Raw genomic sequence first — 17815 nt, 5'->3', positions numbered from 1 at the left:
TCCATCCCCTTATTTACACCATCCATCCATCCATCCCTTATTTGCACCATCCATCCATCCATCCCCTTATTTACTCCATCCATCCATCCATCCATCCATCTCTTATTTGCACCATCCATCCCCTTATTTACTCCATCCATCCATCCCCTTAATTACACCATCCATCCCTCCCCATATTTACTACTCCCTCCCTCTGTCCCCATATTTACTACTCCATTCATTCATCCATCCCCATATTTACTCCATCCATCCATCCCCTTATTTACACCATCCATCCATCCATCCCCATATTTACTCCATCCATCCATCCCCTTATTTACTCCATCCATCCATCCATCCCCTTATTTACTCCATCCATCCATCCATCCATCCATCCCCATATTTACTCCATCCATCCATCCCCATATTTACTTCATCCACCCATCCCCATATTTAGTCCATCCACCCATCCCCATATTTAGTCCATCCACCCATCCCCATATTTACTCCGTCCATCCCCATATTTACTCTTCCATCCATCCCCATATTTACTCCATCCATCCATTCATACATACATCCCATATTTACAAAATTAACCAAGAGTATTTTATTTTTCAGACTGCTCCTCGCCTCAACACAAGATGATAGACTAGCCATGACCAAGAACTTCATGTGTTCTCACAGGATCTTCCTGATATGTTCCTTAGTTCATCAATCACATGACTACAGGCGGAGCTTTCTCTGCCAATCAGACGCTCGCCAGCTGCTCCAAAGGCCTCGACTTTCAAACCTATTTATGTTTTTGGGAAATAATACTGTTATGAATATTATGATTTTATATTTTGAAGCCAAGAAATAACAATGTATATGTGCATTTTCCCTGCACTCTGTCTCTACCTAGCTTATTTGGGGAATATTGATTTGTGGTTAGAGAAGGTGACCTCAGCCATGATAACAAGGAAATTCAGGGTTTATAATGAGTAGTTATTAGCTTTGGTTATATTTACGTTTACCCATGATTCGTTTTCTAAGGATTCAGCTGTACAAACCAACTCAAAACTTCCAGTACACTTTTACGTTGATTGAATTAGTGTAATTATAATGAGTAATAATTCTTTCATAACTCAATTATAAAGTTCATAGGAAAGGTATCATTTACATTTTGTTGCATAGAGATGTTTGTATAAGTCTGTTCCACACTAGCTGTGCCACATAATTTTGCTTACAAGGCAAATAAGTTATTCATATTGGTTGTTGTGTGAAGAGGATGACATTTTAATGAGGCTGAAATTTTAGAGCGTGTATTCGAAGTGCATTGAGTGTGCGTGTAATGTGCAAAGAGGTTCTTTAAAAAGACCTTAATGGACAAAGCGCTCTGCATCTTGTCATAGTTGCTATGCTAGTGAAACAGCCCCATCTATTTACACTGTGATTCCTTCATCATTTATTACCCTGTAAAAAGGCTGCAATTTGATAAACCAATACAGAGAGTTAAATAGGGATAGCAAGCAGAGATGGAGATACATAGATCAGCAAAAATCTCTTCACTAAGTCCCAAATCTGTGCCTCAAAATGTTAATGTTTTTGTAGATTAAATTTGGGGGTATCTTTGATACTCCATGATGAGAAAAGTGTTTGCAATTCATGTAGATATGGGGAAAAAATTCAGTAATGGACAAAAGATTTGACTTTGAGAATGGTCTTTCCTTTATACACTAGCGGTGATTTACTCAGGCTTTGTCGTCCTAATACACTGGACACAATAATGTCTCCTAATAATACTGGTGTCTTGCATTAGCAATGCTTTAACCTTGTGTCAAAGCAGAAAGGCTTTCAAAATTAGTCAACTATTGAGAGACGTTGATAGCCTAATAGTAGGTGAAGTTGTGTTATCTACAGTCTGTTTATTTCTCTAAGACAGGTTTGTGTATATGTAGATAAAAGGTATCAAAGCACTACTCTATTACTGTTCACAAAATGTAAATGTTATTTTAGCAGCAGAAGTGAAAATTTGGATCACCCTTTTCTTGCACTATAGGATTATTAAGACACATAAAACCTGTTCACAGCACAATTATTTAATGTTGCCTTGATTCCATTGCAATGTTCAGCGAAACATTGAGCATGTGCCTACCATAGCTAGTGTCATAGCTGAGAACATTAGTTTAAAAAAAACCTGGAAGAGTGCACTTTAAATGCTTTTGTATGCATAAGTGTAATGTATTTAGAACAACTATATATTTTGACATTTATTTAAAAAAATAAAAATAAATACCCCACTCCTGTCCATATACAAACTATTGGCCGACCAGTTTCTTACTGCATTGAGACGTGATTCACACTTTGTGATTTTGTTTTATACTATTTGTGTAATGTACGTACCTGGAAGAAATCTGTCATTTTGAATGAAAGAAAACTGACAATGTGTCCGAGCAAATTAAAGCTGATTAAAAGCATGGAAATCTCTGCTCTTCTCAGCTCTATATTTTTCTTGCATGCTATTTATTGATAATGGGCATCTGTGCATTACTGATAGGGTCTCATGTCACATCTTATTTCACTTTATTATTTCTCTTTCTAGTGCCCTGCTGAAAAATAAAAAAAAGTAAATCAGCCTAAGATGGGTTGCTTGTTTGTGCTGGTCTACCAGCTAACAGGCAAGGCTGAGAGACCAGTTAAAACCAGGAATATTCCAAGTTCAATACAAATTAAGCTCATCTGACAGCATTTGTGGCATAATATAGATCACCACAAAAATTTATTTCGACTTAACCTGAAAGGTTTTTGTATCCTATGGGATAAAAACATTTAAGAGGCTGGGGAGAGGAGCATTGAGTTATTTCTCAAAATGAGGGTCCCTGCAAATACTGAGAACATGCGACGTTGAATATAAAGTCTGGCATCAACTCACAATCTTTATCTAAAAGTAAAAAGGCAGCATTTTTTGAGAAGGCAGCTGACCTTGAGGATAATGCTCTTATCAATGTTATGTTCATGATTTCTACAAGCTTTAAAACTAAAAATAAAAGCCATATTTTAGAAGCATGAAAATGTGTTGAAAAGTAGCGATTCAACCATTAGGCACTTGCAATGGAAGTGAATGAGGCCAGTCCGTAAAGAGTGAAATACTCACTTTTAACAACACGAATGTCAACTTGATTTTAGTGTGATTAAATTGCTCTTACTAACCTTTTCTGCATAAAGTTATATTCAATTTTACAACGTTGTTGCCATAACAATGTAACACCGTAAACCCTTCATTCCTTCAAATAACGATTTAACTTATGTGCTTTTATAAACTTTTAAGTATCACATTAGCTACTGCCTTTAAATCCTCCATAATTTTGTCCCATTCACTCCCATTGTAAATGCCTTTTGCTGCTGCTGCTTTCTTTTTTTACATGCCATGTAATCAGAGGAAATAAATATGAAGTGTTGTGTTGACATTCAGCTGATGGTTGATAGTCAGTTGCTAATGTGTTATTAAGAGAAATATAAAATGTGAGTCCAGTCTGAGGCTTATAAAGTGCAGTGCTGATATATGTGTATGCTTGGGGGAAGAAGCTGTCATGTAGTCGTCTGATGCGGGTCCTGATGCTGCGATACCGCCTGCCTGATGGTAGCAGTGAGAGCAGCCCATGACTCGGGTGGCTGGAGTCTCTGATGATCCTCCGAGCTTTTTTCACACACCGCCTGGTATAAATGTGATGGACGGAGGGGAGCTCACCTCCTTTGCAGGGCTTTGCGGTTGAGGGCGGTGCGGTTGCCGTACCAGGAGATGTTGCTGCCCATTCTAACCACCTGGCGTTTGCTTGACAGGGAGTCCAGGATCCAGACAACAACAAAAAGGAAAATAATTACATAATTACATGTATGAATAGGCCTACTAAACTTTGCCAACAAAAGCAGATCATTAAACAAATAATATTCCTTATGAAGAGACATCTCATAGCTAAAAAAAAAAAAAAAAAAGGAATAGAACATTTTCAAAACAAAGTTGAAAGCTGGGAATAATATGATCTCTAACAATCTTGCAGAAATCAGACCAAAAAGTCGAGTTGGGACAACTCCAAAATAAATGAAAAAATGCTTCTGCCTGCAGACCAAAAAATGTACAGAATATATCGACATCACAATTAAAACTCTCTACAAGAAAATAATTAGTGGGGTAGTAAATAAATAAGTTTGAAAGAAATTTCTTTGATTTTATTCGTGATTAAATATTTATGGGGTAATTTCTAAATTGTGCACCATCTCAATCCAGCCACACAGCTATTCCAAAAAGTTATAGTAGAAATAGAAACAAAATCCCCTAGAAAGAGAGCCCGCACATGTCGATTAGCCTATTATTCTTAACATGAGAAGAAAAGCAAATCCTATAAATTACAGTGTCAGCAGGATCCAAGAATTGCAAAGGAGACTGAGGACAATCACTTTTAAAGAGCATTCTTATCCCAGATGGGATAGCATCCATAACTACAGCATAAACTTTAGGAAGAATTGGAATTGTAAATTTAGACAAAAATTTTGAGTAAGTCAACAAAAGACCTTGGTTAAAAAGACCTTGGTTAAAAAGTTGGCTCACCAAAATTATATTATTAGAAAACCATTGCTCACAAAACAACGACTTGGATTTATATAAAATATGTGATTCCAGATACATATTAGGTGAGAAATTATGTTTATAAATCAGATTCCAAGAAAGAAGCATCTGTTTGTGAAAATTAGATAACTTAATCGGACGTTTGGTGATGCTGTGAAAAAATAAAAGTAGGCTAAGTATCATTGTTTTCACTTTTAACAGCGCAAAATATGGGGACTCCACGTCAGTTTATGTGTAATATGAATGCCCCGCCCCTTATTGGAACGGAAAATATGATTGGTTATAAACCGCGTCTAAAACGAACGTTCTGATTGGTAGCTCAGCTAAGTCGAACTGTAGTATAACCACTGATCTATATATAGACCAGGGCGTGTAACGCATGTGTGTCCCCCTCCGTGAAGAGAATCTCTGAACACTTATTTAATAATAATAGTAATTATCAAAATTCACGTAATGGTATCACCTCAGTATAATTAAAAGTTATGATTAAAAAGCCTCCTCGCTGTTCAGGCGGCCATATCTTTCATAACTAATTTTAGATCGGCATTCGCAAAATCCTTTAAAAATAGGTGAGCATGCGGCGTAACACTGCGTACACTTCACTACTGAAAATAAGTTTGAGGGATTTCAAGTAGGCTACTCTAATGTGTAGAGAGAAACATACCAGAATTACAATAAAGAAGGAACTTCAGAGAAGGGTGAGCCTGTTAGTGGGCGGATCACAAATATTCTTCTATTGCACAACTATGTCAGGTGACTAAGAAGAGAGTGCACTGAATATCGTTTTTCGTCGTGTTTTTTAACACCCAACATGTGTTGTTGTTTTTGTATTAGTTTAATGGAATACATGTTTATGGTTTTTACATGTAATCAAAATAGTTTCTGATTTGTTAAGATATCCATTATGTTTATAAAACAGCCGGCGTATAGAATTGCAATGGGTAGTTTCTCTTTCGCTGGTAGTCAATGAGAGGTGTAAATGGACGTTCAGACCGAACGCGTTCTTGCGCTAAAAACTCAAAGAATGTAACTGTACGGAGGTGTCTCGTGGCGGTTTTTAGCGTTTGACATTTTGTTTACCTTGACACTGGTCTATAATATAGAATCAGTGCTTGAACTGCGTTCTACGCGAGACGAGGTCCGTCAAGCCCGTGTTAACATTGTTTGCCGCCCCCTGAAACTGATGGCTGTTACTCTGTAAGTTCATTTGTTATTACATTAATGTTTATGTAACGATTATTCCGGTTCTTGTTTATTATCGATACCATATTCGATATAGAAGAAACGTTGTAAAGTTCTCAGCGTTTGCGCAGTGATGGCTGTTGGGTCATGTAGCGTAGAGATTCAAGAGCGGCGCGTTGAGCTCATTGAGAACTACAGCGAACACCTGACGCGCCTTCTAGACTTCCTGTTTAACGTGGGTGCAGTGACCGAGGAAGACATCAGTCTCATTAGAGGTGCATCTCTCAAAGGTGAGAGAGAGTGTATGCGGGTTCTTCTAGATGTGCTGAATGGAAGAGGTGAAGAATCATGCAGGGCGTTCCTCTACTTGCTTCCAAGAGTTCAGGAAGAAACAGCCTCAACAGCAAAACAAGAACAGAACAACAGGCAGGACCACCTGAAAAAGCATAAGGACATCCTGGCCAGACAGCACTGTGTTGTGGACTATCTATGCATCAGAGGTCAGAATTCAGGGCAGACTGAGATTGGATGCTTGACGGATATTACATTCTCAAGACAGAATGGCTATGCATTGCCATCTCAGTGCCGGCATGAGGCCTCAAGAGTTGGTGATGCTTTCAGGGCACGAGGGGATGAGATCTGTGTTTTCAGCGACATGTTTGAGAATCTGCTGTCAAACCAAGCAAGTGGGGTGAATATGCTGTCCGGAGTTGCTGGTAGTGGGAAAACCACAGTTGTGAGACGGCTGGTACGAGAGTGGGCTGCTGATACCAACTCGTCCAAGATTGTTCTATCTCTGTCATTTCGTGAGTTAAACCTCATAACTCTGGAGCAAAGCTTGCAAGAGCTCTTGACAGATCACTACAGCCACTTGAAACCCATTCTGACAGATTTACTGACCTCAAACCCAGCACAGTTTTTACTCATCTTAGACGGACTTGACGAATTCTGTTATCATCTTAATTTCGAACATACTCCCAAGTGCTCAGATCCTGAGAGAAAGCAGCCTATACAAGCCCTTGTGGTGAATTTGATAAAGGGGAATCTGCTTCCAGGGGTGTCCATATTCCTCACCTCCCGGCCGCATGCAATCTCCAAAGTGCCTCCTCTGCTGGTCAGTCAGTTTTACAGTCTACTGGGCTTCTCCGTAGCTCAGCAGAAGCAGTACTTTGAGCAGAACTGTGGTCCTCCCGAAGCTGCTGCTGCAGTGTGGGCCTCTGTATCATCCCATAAACCCCTCCTCCTTATGTGCCACATTCCTGCATTCTGTTGGATTGTGTCCACTGCTTTGCATGATGGTGGCTCCTGCCTTTGTCTTAACACTGTAAGTGCCAGGCCAGGAAAAAGTGGATTATGCAATGAGGAAGACAACAGACCAAACTCTTCACTGGGTCCTGTGGAGTTAACAAACACCATATTTTCCCAGGATAACTCAAAACCAGTCACGATCACTGAGATCTACTGTTGCTTCGTGAAATCCATCTTGCTGTTCCATGTTCAAGGGCGTACAGAGTGTTCCCATCTCACCAGGCTCCAGCTTTCACCATGCGTCCTCGGTGAAACGCAGCCTTTTCTCAAAAGCCTGGGGGCCATGGCCTTCAAAGGCCTGCTGGAGAGACGGTTCATCTTCGACATCTCTGATTTGAACTCCTTTAATTTGGGTAGCACTAAGCTCTCACATGTATTCCTCATAGAGATTTTTAAAGAGGATCGAGCCTCACTTACCTTTGAACAGGGCTTCCATTTCATACACACCAGTGTGCAAGAGTTCCTGGCTGCCCTGTACTATGTTTTTCAGTCTCTCTCAGGATCAGATCCATTTTCAGGCCTCAAACCAACCACAGGCAACTCTCTCCAGTTTGTGTGTAAGCAAATGGTGTCAGCTTTGAATAAGTTAAGCAGACCACACCATCTCTTCCGCAGACGCATAAAGAAGGCACTTCATTGTGGGGAACGACATCAGTCTGGACACATGGATCTGTTCTGCAGGTGCATTTTCAATCAGTATTCAGGTTAATTTGTCAACCTATCAAAAACATGTACGGGTCTTATATCACACCAAAAACAACAGAAAGACATGTGAAAGTATATTTTGCTTGAAAATTAAGTCTGTTTTTAGGAATATTAAGATTTTTGCATTGTGGCATTATTTCCATGACAATTATCCATTTACCCCCCATTCTTATTACTGTGATATGAAAAAATATTTAAAGAATTTATTTGGTTGTAATGTACTGCCTTTAAGTGAATTTAAATACAACAATTATCATATAACAATAGTAACAGTTCGGAAAAGGAGGCGGCGGGAACCAGATCAACATTCAACAAGACTTTAATTATAACTTAACATCAAACTGAACTGGAACTAGAGCTCCGTGTGTGTGTGTCTCGCTCTCTCTCTCTCTCTCTCTCTCTCTCTCTCTCTCTCTCTCTCTCTCTCTCTCTCTCTCTCTCTCTCTCTCTCTGGGATCCCTGGCAACTCTAATCTCTCTCTCGCTGACTGAGCTACTCAGCACCAGACGTGCTCTCTCTCACCCTCATGGCCCGGCCACGCCCTCCTTCTTGTCACACAGTCATTTATACTATAATACATTAAAACACATTATATTAGAGTAATGACAATAACCATTGAGAATAATATGAATTACAACAACAACAAAAAAACTGAAGTCTACACATTATGAGAATGAGAATTTGTGAGGAAATGTGCTTAATTGTCATGAAAAGGATGTCACAATGCAAAAAAAAAAATCAGGACTAGCCTACTCCCTCCTGGGTTTCGGCACCAGTTTAATGGTTAAAGAATGGGCAAGGAGGAGGCGGGAACTGGCAGAACAGTCAACTTAAACGTTAATGACAAAGTTGTATGTTTCTCTCTCAAACTGGCATCTCTGACTCCCCTTTATCTCTCTCTTAGTTGACTCAGCGCTGGCCTGGCCACGCCCTCCTTCTCGTCACAGTTTATGCAAAATGTAATTTCTTGAAATTTTAGGCTTAAATGTGACCTGGATTTGTTTTCATGAGATTCACCCATTCACGTTTTCAGTTTTTAAAGGAATATTCTGGGTGTAGTACAAGTTAAACTCAATCGATAGGATTTGTGGCATAATTTTGTTTACCACAGAACATATTTTTAACTCGTCCTTGTTTATTTAAAAAAGCAAAAATCACAGTAAGAAAGTTACATATAAAGTGAATAGTGCCAATCCATAAACAATTATTATAATTATTTTTTTATTTGTCACCCCAATTTTGAATGTCCAATTCCCAGTGCGCTCTAAGTCCTCGTGGTAGCATAATGACTCGTTTCAATCTGGGTGGTGGAGGATGAATCTCAGTTGCCTCCGTGTCTGAGACCGTCAGTCCATGCATCTTATCACATAGCTTGTTGAACTGCAGAGACCTAGCTCGTGTGGAGGCTTCACACAATTCACTGCGGCATCTACGCACAACTCGCCACACCGAGAGCGAGAATCACATTATGGTGGCCGTGACAAGGTTAACCCAACTCTACACCCACCCTAGCAACCAGGCCAACTGGTTGCTTAGGAAGCAACTGGCCCAGGCCCCCCAATCAGTCCATAACAATTTAAATACACACTGTTTTAAAAGTACAGCCACAAGACTTAAACATTATACATGGTAACATGATTTTAGTGTGATAAAATCGCTTACAATGTTTACCAGTGTTATGTAGTCATGGCAACGAGGTTGCCATTTTTTATATAACTTTACACAGATATTGTTAGTAAATGATTTTATCACACTAAAATCATTTTAACATGTATGATGTTTACATCTTGGGGCTGTCATTTTGAAACAATATGTATTTTATTGTTTATGGACTTGGCCCCATTGACTTCCATTGTAAGTGTCTCATTTTAACCACAATTTTCAGCTTTTTTTCTTCTTATAAACAAGGGATGATTTAACATTTTGTGTCATAGTCAACATCATGCCACGAATGCTGTTGGTTGAGCTCAACTTGTACTCACTTGTACTTGTACTTGTTTGGTAGTACTGGAAAACATGTAATCTGGATTACATAATCAGATCCCAAAAATCCATCTTGGACAAAATTATCATTTGAAATGTGTTTTTTTTGTTTCAGTGCCCTTTTTCAATCTGTAACATACAAATAGAGAGTAAAACACAAAAAAGCATTAAAGTAAAATCTCAATTAACAGCATTTGTGGGAAAATATTGATTACCACAAAAATGTATTTTGACTTGCCCCTCCTTTTTTCTTAAAAAAAAAAATAATAAAAAAATGGATTATGGGGAGACACTTACAGTAAAAGTGAATGGGGCCAATCTGTAAAATCACTTACTAACATTTTCTGTGTAAAGTTATAGGCAATTTTACAGCTTTGTTGCCATGTCTATGTAATTTCAACAAACCCTAAAACGACTGTAAATTACGATTTAAACAACTTCACGTACTTGATTAATAGTTTTAACAGAAGAAATTATGTAAGTGCTTTTATAAAATTATAATCTTAAAATTTCTCTCTTTAAACCAAATTGGCCCCTTTCACTTTCATTGTAAGTGTCCCACTGTAAATTAAATTTGTGCTTTTTTTTATAGAAAAGAAGGGACGAGTCGAAGTTATTTTTTGGGGTAATCAGCATTATGCCACAAATGCTGGTGATTGATCTTAACTTGTATTGAACCCGAAATATTCCTTTAAGTATGTTTTCTTAAAAATATTTAAGCAACATTATGTCAAAATGGTATAGATTATGGTACTGAAATGCATGTGACATAAAAAAACAAGAGTTAGGTCAGAGGTAATATAAAAATAATCAGAATAGATTACGCAATAAATATAATTATACATTACTGATTCAAATTTTAGCCATGTAAATTGTAATTAGTAACAGATTAAATTTCACAAGTAATCTACCCAACGTTGCTTGTACTACACCCGGAACATTCCTTTAAAGGGGTCATGAAGTGCTATTATCCAATGATATTGTTATAAAAGTTTTTTCACCAAAACAGTCATTTTCCAATATTTTAATAACTTTTTCCACCCTGCTTTTGGTGCTCTGTCTGAAATGCTTGGTTTTGGCCCAAGTGCCTCCTTAAAACTTCAATGTAACGCCCACTATTATGATTAGCTAACATCATGCAGCCCCTCAAATTCAGCAAAATTAATCAGAAGAGAATGAAACTCAACAATCCATGCTAACATGAGCCGAAAAATCAAACACATCATAGTCCAAAGAACAGTGAATTTACGCACACACATACTGAAGGTGCACTGAGGTGCACATTGCTGGAGACACACCAAAAGGGTCAAACACTTCCATTGTCCACCGTCAAAGACGTCCTATGTTTACATACACCAACAGTTAAAAATAGTGCAGGCGTCCATGACAGTGGCTGCAGCTGAATGAGAGAATTGATTCTCCCTTTCAGACTTGACACTGTGTCTTTTAAATGCGGTAAGCTGCATGGCAGCGGTCAAAGAGTCAATGTGTAGTTCATGTTTATTTACAAAATAATTCAAAATAATCCAGATGGGTCCCCTTAGGTGTTATGTTAGGAATAGTTAGCAATGGAAGGCCTGCTCTCTTGACTTGAACTGGGCACATGTGGGCGGGGTCAAGGGTGCGATGACGCATGTTGTGGGATGTGTAAATACAAATGAGCAATGTGTAGTGATGTCACGAACAGACAGATTTCAAAACGAGATGTTTCAGCAGGGTAGCAACTATAAATGCTCTTTTTAGACTGGGGAGGAAGTTTTGAGTTCTGAAATTAACAGTATGTTTTTATAGTACAGTTACTTCATATATGTCTAAATATCAAGGACATTTTTATTATCCATTTCATGACATTTCCTAACTCACATTTTTTTCCACATTTCCTAACTCACCTGTAATGTATGTTCATACACAGGTTTGTATGCGGCCTGTTGGTTCCTAGGACACGGCAAATCTTAAATGGATTTTTCCCTGATGGGCCTCGAACACATCTTTCACCTGTCACACCCTCTCCAGCTCCAACTCCTCATTTCCTCCTCCGTCTGTTACATTCCCAGCTCCATAACGCTACCCTCAGCCCAGAGAGGCAGGTCAATGTGTGTCACTGTCTTTATGAGGCCCAAGACCCTGGTTTGTCACAACGGCTACAGGGCTGGATGAAAGTCCTTTCACAGCAGACCTCAGATCAGTCTGGCTCTGTGAACTGGAGCGAGCTGGCTTTCCTATTACAGCTGAGCCCAGACCTGCAGTTTCTAAATCTGGATGCAAAGGGACTCGATGCTGATGGGCTCCGCAGACTCCTGCCAGTTCTTCCTCTCTTCTCAACACTCAGGTACTTTTAACACTTTTGAGTGACCAGTCCCTTTAAATAACATAAATGTGTTTTGTGATATTTACTGTATTGTCTTTGTGAAAAGCGTGGGACAGAATCCTATTGGACCAGAGGGGGCGGCTGTGTTATCCCTTGCTCTGCAAAACCCAGATTGTTGCATTCAGAGGCTGTGGTAGGTTACCATACAAAATTGCTAAATGAAAGGTTGCAAAGAATAATCATGCTGAAAGCAAGAACCTTTGACTATATACAGTATGTTTAACACAGGGTGGTCGCAACAGGGCTTGGCTGTGAGGGCCTGAAGATTCTTGCAGCAGCACTGAAAGAAAATTGTACTGTGACTGATCTCAGGTGACCAATGAGAAAACAGATGTAATATGTACACTTATACACTCACTGAGCACTTATTTAAGAACACTATGGTCCAATAAAGTTCCTGATGTGGTCTTCTGCTGTTGTAGCCCATCCGCCTTAGGGTTCGACAAGTTGTGCATAATTCTTTTTGGTGATCAATTTTGTATTAGTTTCTTTCAGCAACACAGAGTCAATTAACAAATTTTTCAGAATATGCCTTAACAGAGTGGACAAATTGAGTAAACCAAGTGCTAAATAAGTGTTTATTATCATTTTTTTTTTTTAGCAAATTTATGTTAGTTGTTTACTATATTAAATTGTGTGATATATCGGCATTGTATCGGCCTATCGACCACCCTACACTCTGGATATCGGCATCAGCCATTAAAAAACCATATCGGTCGACCACTAGTCATGACATGAGAAATACAATTTTCCTTGATCTTTTGACATATAAGAGGTCATTGTACTCTAAAAACATACTGTAAGTTTCAGAACTGAAAACTTCCTCCTTAGTAGAAAAAGGGCATTTATTTAAACCAAGCTGCAAAAATGGCTCGTTTGGAATTTGCACAAGAAACATCACAAGGACCAAATACGTCTGCATATGCAATGCCTGGTTTCCATCATTGCACCCTTGGCCCCGCCCACTGGTGCTTAGTCAGTCACACAGGTGAAGAGAGATAGAACTTTGAAGAGAAGCTCTCTGTCATTCAGCTGAGCACAAATGTTCTATGGACGCGTTCTTTCGCCATCTGCACTATTTTTAGTTTGTTGCTTAGGCCAAAACCAAGCGTTCCAGACAGAGGGCAAAAACAGGGTGGAAAATTATCATTTATCACTAAATAGTGACAAAAAAACAAAAAAAACATTATCAGTGGACCTCAGGGAAGATAATAAAACTATAAAAAAAGAGCATTTCATGACCCCTTTAAATGCGGATACATGGAGGATTCGTTTTTCAGAGCATCAAGCGCCCCCTGCAGGAATAAAACGCACAAGACGGCTGACATTGTGCAGTTTCGTCTGTAGGTCTGGTACCCACACAAAACTTTCATGTTATTTAAAACATGAGTCATATGTGGATTCAATGTAGATGTTAAAGGCATCGATAGAAATTATCAGTTGTTTTTCATGGTGAGAAAAGTAGATTCAGATTCAGATATTTCAGATAAGCAGGTAAGAATTGTAATTTTCTGAAAGGGTATTTTTTTTCTAAAACATTAACCCTAATGCTTTTTATGAATTTTTGACATGATACAGTGTGTAAATATTTATGAGTATGCTCTAAGGTGGCCTGGGTAGCTCAGCGAGTATTGACCCTGACTACCACCCCTGGAGTCGCAAGTTTGAATCCAGGGTGTGCTGAGTGACTCCAACCAGGTCTCCTAAGCAACCAAATTGGCTCGGTTGCTAGGGAGGGTAGAGTCTCATTGGTTGTGATTAGGTGTTCTCGCTCTCAACGGGGCGCGTGGTAAGTTGTGCATGGATCGCGAAGTGTTGTCTCCCGTATAGTGCAAATTTCTAGAGCTCTCTGGACATGTGACCTACTGACCTCAAACAAGGTTTAGAATATCCACTGAGCACCCTTCTATATTGCACCACCGTTCATTGTTCATCGTTCAATTTTTATCTCACATGATTTGATATGAAATGTTTTAACTTTGAATTTCAATTGCTCCTTTGTCATGTGACCTGATGACATCAACCTACTGATCTCAAACAAGGGTCAGAATTTCCACTGTCAGTCTTTGGGCCACTTCCATGTTCTTTATCAGAGGCACACATGGAGCAGTTGTTAGCTTTGTTGATCTCTGAAATCATAGGCATGAACTACATAAAAATAAATAATGTATAGAAATAAATAATATAGAAGGGTAGTTAATGAACATTCTGACCCTTGTTTGAGTAGGTCACATGACCAAGGAGTTGTTGAAATTCGAAATAAATAAAACAAAATCATATAAAATCATGTTATTTGAAAATGGACATACTAAAGGGTGTACAATATAGAAGGTTAGTCAGCGGATATTTTGAACCTTGGTTGGCATCAGTAGGTCACATGACCAAGGAGCAATTTAAATTAGAAAGTAAATAAAACATCATGTAAAATCATGTGAGACGAAAATGGACAAAGTAAAGGATGTGCAATATCGAAGGGTATTCAATGAATATTCTGACCCTTGTTTGAGGTAGATCACATGATCAAAGAGCTATTGAAATATGAATGCTGCTCACATTTTCACAAGCTTATTAGATATTGGAAAGTGAATTCATTTCTGAATCGTGAAAATAAGACCTGTTTGCTGTTTTGTGCAATTTTTTCAACATCGTGACACTTATTTGGCGTCTGTGGCTCAACTGGTTTGAAAGCTATTGAGGTTTGACAGTGCAAATATCCATCGAATATCCAACCTGAAACTTTAGCTTTAGCTTAGTGCTAAAATATTTATGCTGTGCAAAAATACACAATACACATATTTTCTTATTATTGGGCTTCCCTACATTGAATATACTTTTTTATTTATCTGTGCATTATTTTGAACTGTTATTATGCATTGTGTAATGTGTTTTAATGATTACAAGCCCCCTCCCAAACCAATGTCATACATGATTTGTTACCTGAGTTACCGTAGCCTTTTTGTCACCTCGAACCAGTCTGGCCATTCTCCATTAACCCTTCATTAACAAGGTATTTTCATTTGCAGAACTGCCACTCACTGGATTCTCCCCAATTTGGAATGCCCAATTCCCAATGCGCTCTAAATCCTTGTGGTGGCGTAGTGACTTGCCTCAATGCAGGTGGCGGAGGGCGAATCTCAGTTGCCTCCTCTTCTAAGACCGTCAATCTAGGCATCTTATCACGTGGCTTGTTGAGCGTTTTACTGCTGAGACCTAGCGTGTGTGGTGTCCACGCACAACTCACCACATGCCCCATTGTGAGCGAGAACAACATTATAGTGACCCCAAGGAAGTTAACCCAATGTGACACTACCCACCCTAGCAACCAGGCCAATTGGTTGCTTAGGAAGCCTAACTGGAGTCACTCAGCACGCCCTGGAATCGAACTTGCAACCCCAGATGTGGTAGTCAGCATCTTTACTTGCTCTGCTACCAGGGCTGGATTGGGAAGATAAATCGGCCCGGTATCTTAAGTGTTGGGGGGGGTCCGCTGTCCTTGCGGCACTGTTTTGTGGTCCGTTCTGCATAACGTGGCGGCTCATTTCTGCTTATCGCGGACCATTCGGCATGTTTCGCGGCCGAACCACTGGCCCATTCGGTTCTCCCGATGGACATTCCTCCCCTGATCGATGTTTTTTGCATTGCATTGCATTGCACTGCTGCCACACGATTGTAATTGCATGAATAAGTAAGTGTACCGGTGTTCCTAAGAAAGTGCTCAGTAAGTATATATTGCAATGTCATGTTGTATCTTGTTGTTTTCTGTAATATAAGATTTTATTGTCTCAACAGAATGGCCATCAATAAAATTGGAGATGTTGGAGCAGGATGTCTTGCAGAATTGTTGAGGACAAATCGCACTTTGACAGATATCAGGTCAAGGAGACTTGTATTTAGCTTTAATGTCTATGATATTGGAGTCTATGTAAGGAAAATGTACAGTCAGCTAACCATTATCTCAAAATAAACCATGATAAGGCCGATATGTACATTATGCTTCATAATAAATATTAATTTGAATTTAAATAAATGTTTTATTATACTATGAGATACGTGATACTAGCATAGTTATGTAGATTTCCTAGGTCACCTGGGATATTTGACTGCAGAATGTGGCGATTAACCAATCAGAATGAAGTATTCCAGAGAGCCATGCAATCAATAACTTTCTTAGTGGTTCTTATTAATCCCTGAATAAAAAGCACAAACAAAATGTGTTTCTCTCTAGCAATCTGTTTTTCCCTATTCAATACGTTTTAACATTGTGATTCTATAGACTCCGTGACAACCTGGTGACAGACAAAGGAGCCGATCTCCTCATGGCGGCCCTCAAAGAGAACACTACATTACAGTACCTGTGGTATGATTCATTTAGTTCTCCTTCATTTCAGTTAACCTATACATAATTGTGTACATGATTGTGTGCCATTTGTTGTCTTTATTCATCATAGGCTGTTCGACAACAAGTTGTCTAAAGATGGCGTCAAGAAGCTGAGAGAATTTGCAAAGAGCAGACCTAATCTTGACATTAAAGTTTGTGAATGATCCACAACCAACAAACCAGTGAGGAATATTAAGGATCAGGATTTCATTAACTGGTACAGTGTTCAATCATACATGATTGATACCGTTCCACATTGATAGCTGCATATTTTTAATGGCTGTATTCTGAGGCTGAGTTCGGAATGGCATACTTCCATACTAATCTCACTATTTCTGCCATATCTATATGTACTGTATGTCCAAACTCAAAACCACTCAGGCGACTACTGCCCTTTACTGTATTTTATTGGAGAATTTGCTTGTTTTTGTATGCTACATTCATACCACTGGAATATATCAGTAGTAATGTACTAACAACTGTCTACAATAATTCAGGCAGTGGTATTTCCTGCACTTTATGCGTATTAGACAATTTGACTACTTTCCAAAGAGACAGGATTGCTATTATTTATTCTGTGAAAGATGAAATGCTTTCGTTTTATTAGCAAATCTGATACAGGCTTTTCCTAAAACTCACACAGTAGAATTTGACTGAAGCTTATATAATGTATGTTACCTTTTATGGCTTCTTTTTATATTCTTGCCTTCTTTCTCTATTCTGCTCTAGTTTTTCTGTACAGTTTGCTAGTGCCACAGTCAAGCTCTGCTATATGGTTTATTGCCCATTTTTGTGGGCACTTTTACAGGCAGAGCTCAGGGCTCCACTTTGCATCTAGGCTTTGCATGCTTCTTAAACAGAAGTAGAAAATGTAAGTGTAAAATACACAAAGGCAGAGGGTCATGTGTTATACTTTGGTTAGTCAATGATTTGTAAGGTCACCCAATGTCAGTAATGTAATCTGAATACTTTGGATTACTTTTTCAGCACTGGCATATTATTTCAGATGTTTTCACTATAAAATGTTAAAACAGGTTTAAAAAAAACATCTGCCAGTACAGGAATACACTTAATATACACTAAATATATTATCCTGTGTCTTGTTTGAACCATTCTTTTATGTTTTTTTTTTTTTTTACATGAAAACAATAAAAAAATATTCATCAAGAATAAGAATTTTGCTGTATATCTTTGCCCTAATATTGAAGGTCTTACTAGATAAAAAATATACATGTATGATCAAATGTGGATTTTCTTTCCTCTGTCTGATCATATGAATGTAACTCATGTTACTCAGGTTGCATCTTTA

The 17815-nt window shown here is 38.7% G+C and overlaps 2 protein-coding genes across 8 annotated transcripts in view; both read left to right on the top strand.

The window, feature by feature from the left end:
* myo1cb (myosin Ic, paralog b) overlaps nt 1-2276 on the top strand; it is a 70127-nt gene extending 67851 nt beyond the window's left edge. For all 7 annotated transcript variants that reach the window (XM_052106800.1, XM_052106802.1, XM_052106804.1 and 4 more), the window contains exon 32: nt 598-2276. In XM_052106800.1, coding sequence (XP_051962760.1) covers nt 598-624 — 27 coding nt within the window. In that variant the 3' untranslated portion in view covers nt 625-2276. The remainder of the gene's footprint in view (nt 1-597) is intronic.
* A 3067-nt stretch (nt 2277-5343) lies between these two features.
* On the top strand, nt 5344-17815 carry si:dkey-118k5.3 (NLR family CARD domain-containing protein 3). The gene is made up of 7 exons (XM_052107267.1): nt 5344-7753; nt 11673-12089; nt 12175-12261; nt 12357-12440; nt 15918-16001; nt 16402-16485; nt 16577-17815. The coding sequence occupies exons 1-7, from the start codon at nt 5898-5900 to the stop codon at nt 16668-16670; spliced, it is 2706 nt and encodes a 901-aa protein (XP_051963227.1). The 5' UTR covers nt 5344-5897; the 3' UTR covers nt 16671-17815.

The sequence above is a fragment of the Xyrauchen texanus genome, chromosome 36, assembly GCF_025860055.1.
Source record: "Xyrauchen texanus isolate HMW12.3.18 chromosome 36, RBS_HiC_50CHRs, whole genome shotgun sequence".
NCBI classification, from domain to species: Eukaryota; Metazoa; Chordata; class Actinopteri; order Cypriniformes; family Catostomidae; genus Xyrauchen; species Xyrauchen texanus.
The sequence above is the reverse complement of the archived record's forward strand: the minus strand, read 5'-3'. Positions and strand labels throughout refer to the sequence as shown.

Coding starts and splice junctions, on each gene's coding strand:
- si:dkey-118k5.3 (XM_052107267.1), top strand. CDS start 5,898: ATGGCTGTTGGGTCATGTAGCGTAGAGATTCAAGAGCGGCGCGTTGAG. Junction 7,754..11,672: donor CACATGGATCTGTTCTGCAG/GTGCATTTTCAA, acceptor GTTCATACACAG/GTTTGTATGCGGCCTGTTGG. Junction 12,090..12,174: donor CCTCTCTTCTCAACACTCAG/GTACTTTTAACA, acceptor CTTTGTGAAAAG/CGTGGGACAGAATCCTATTG.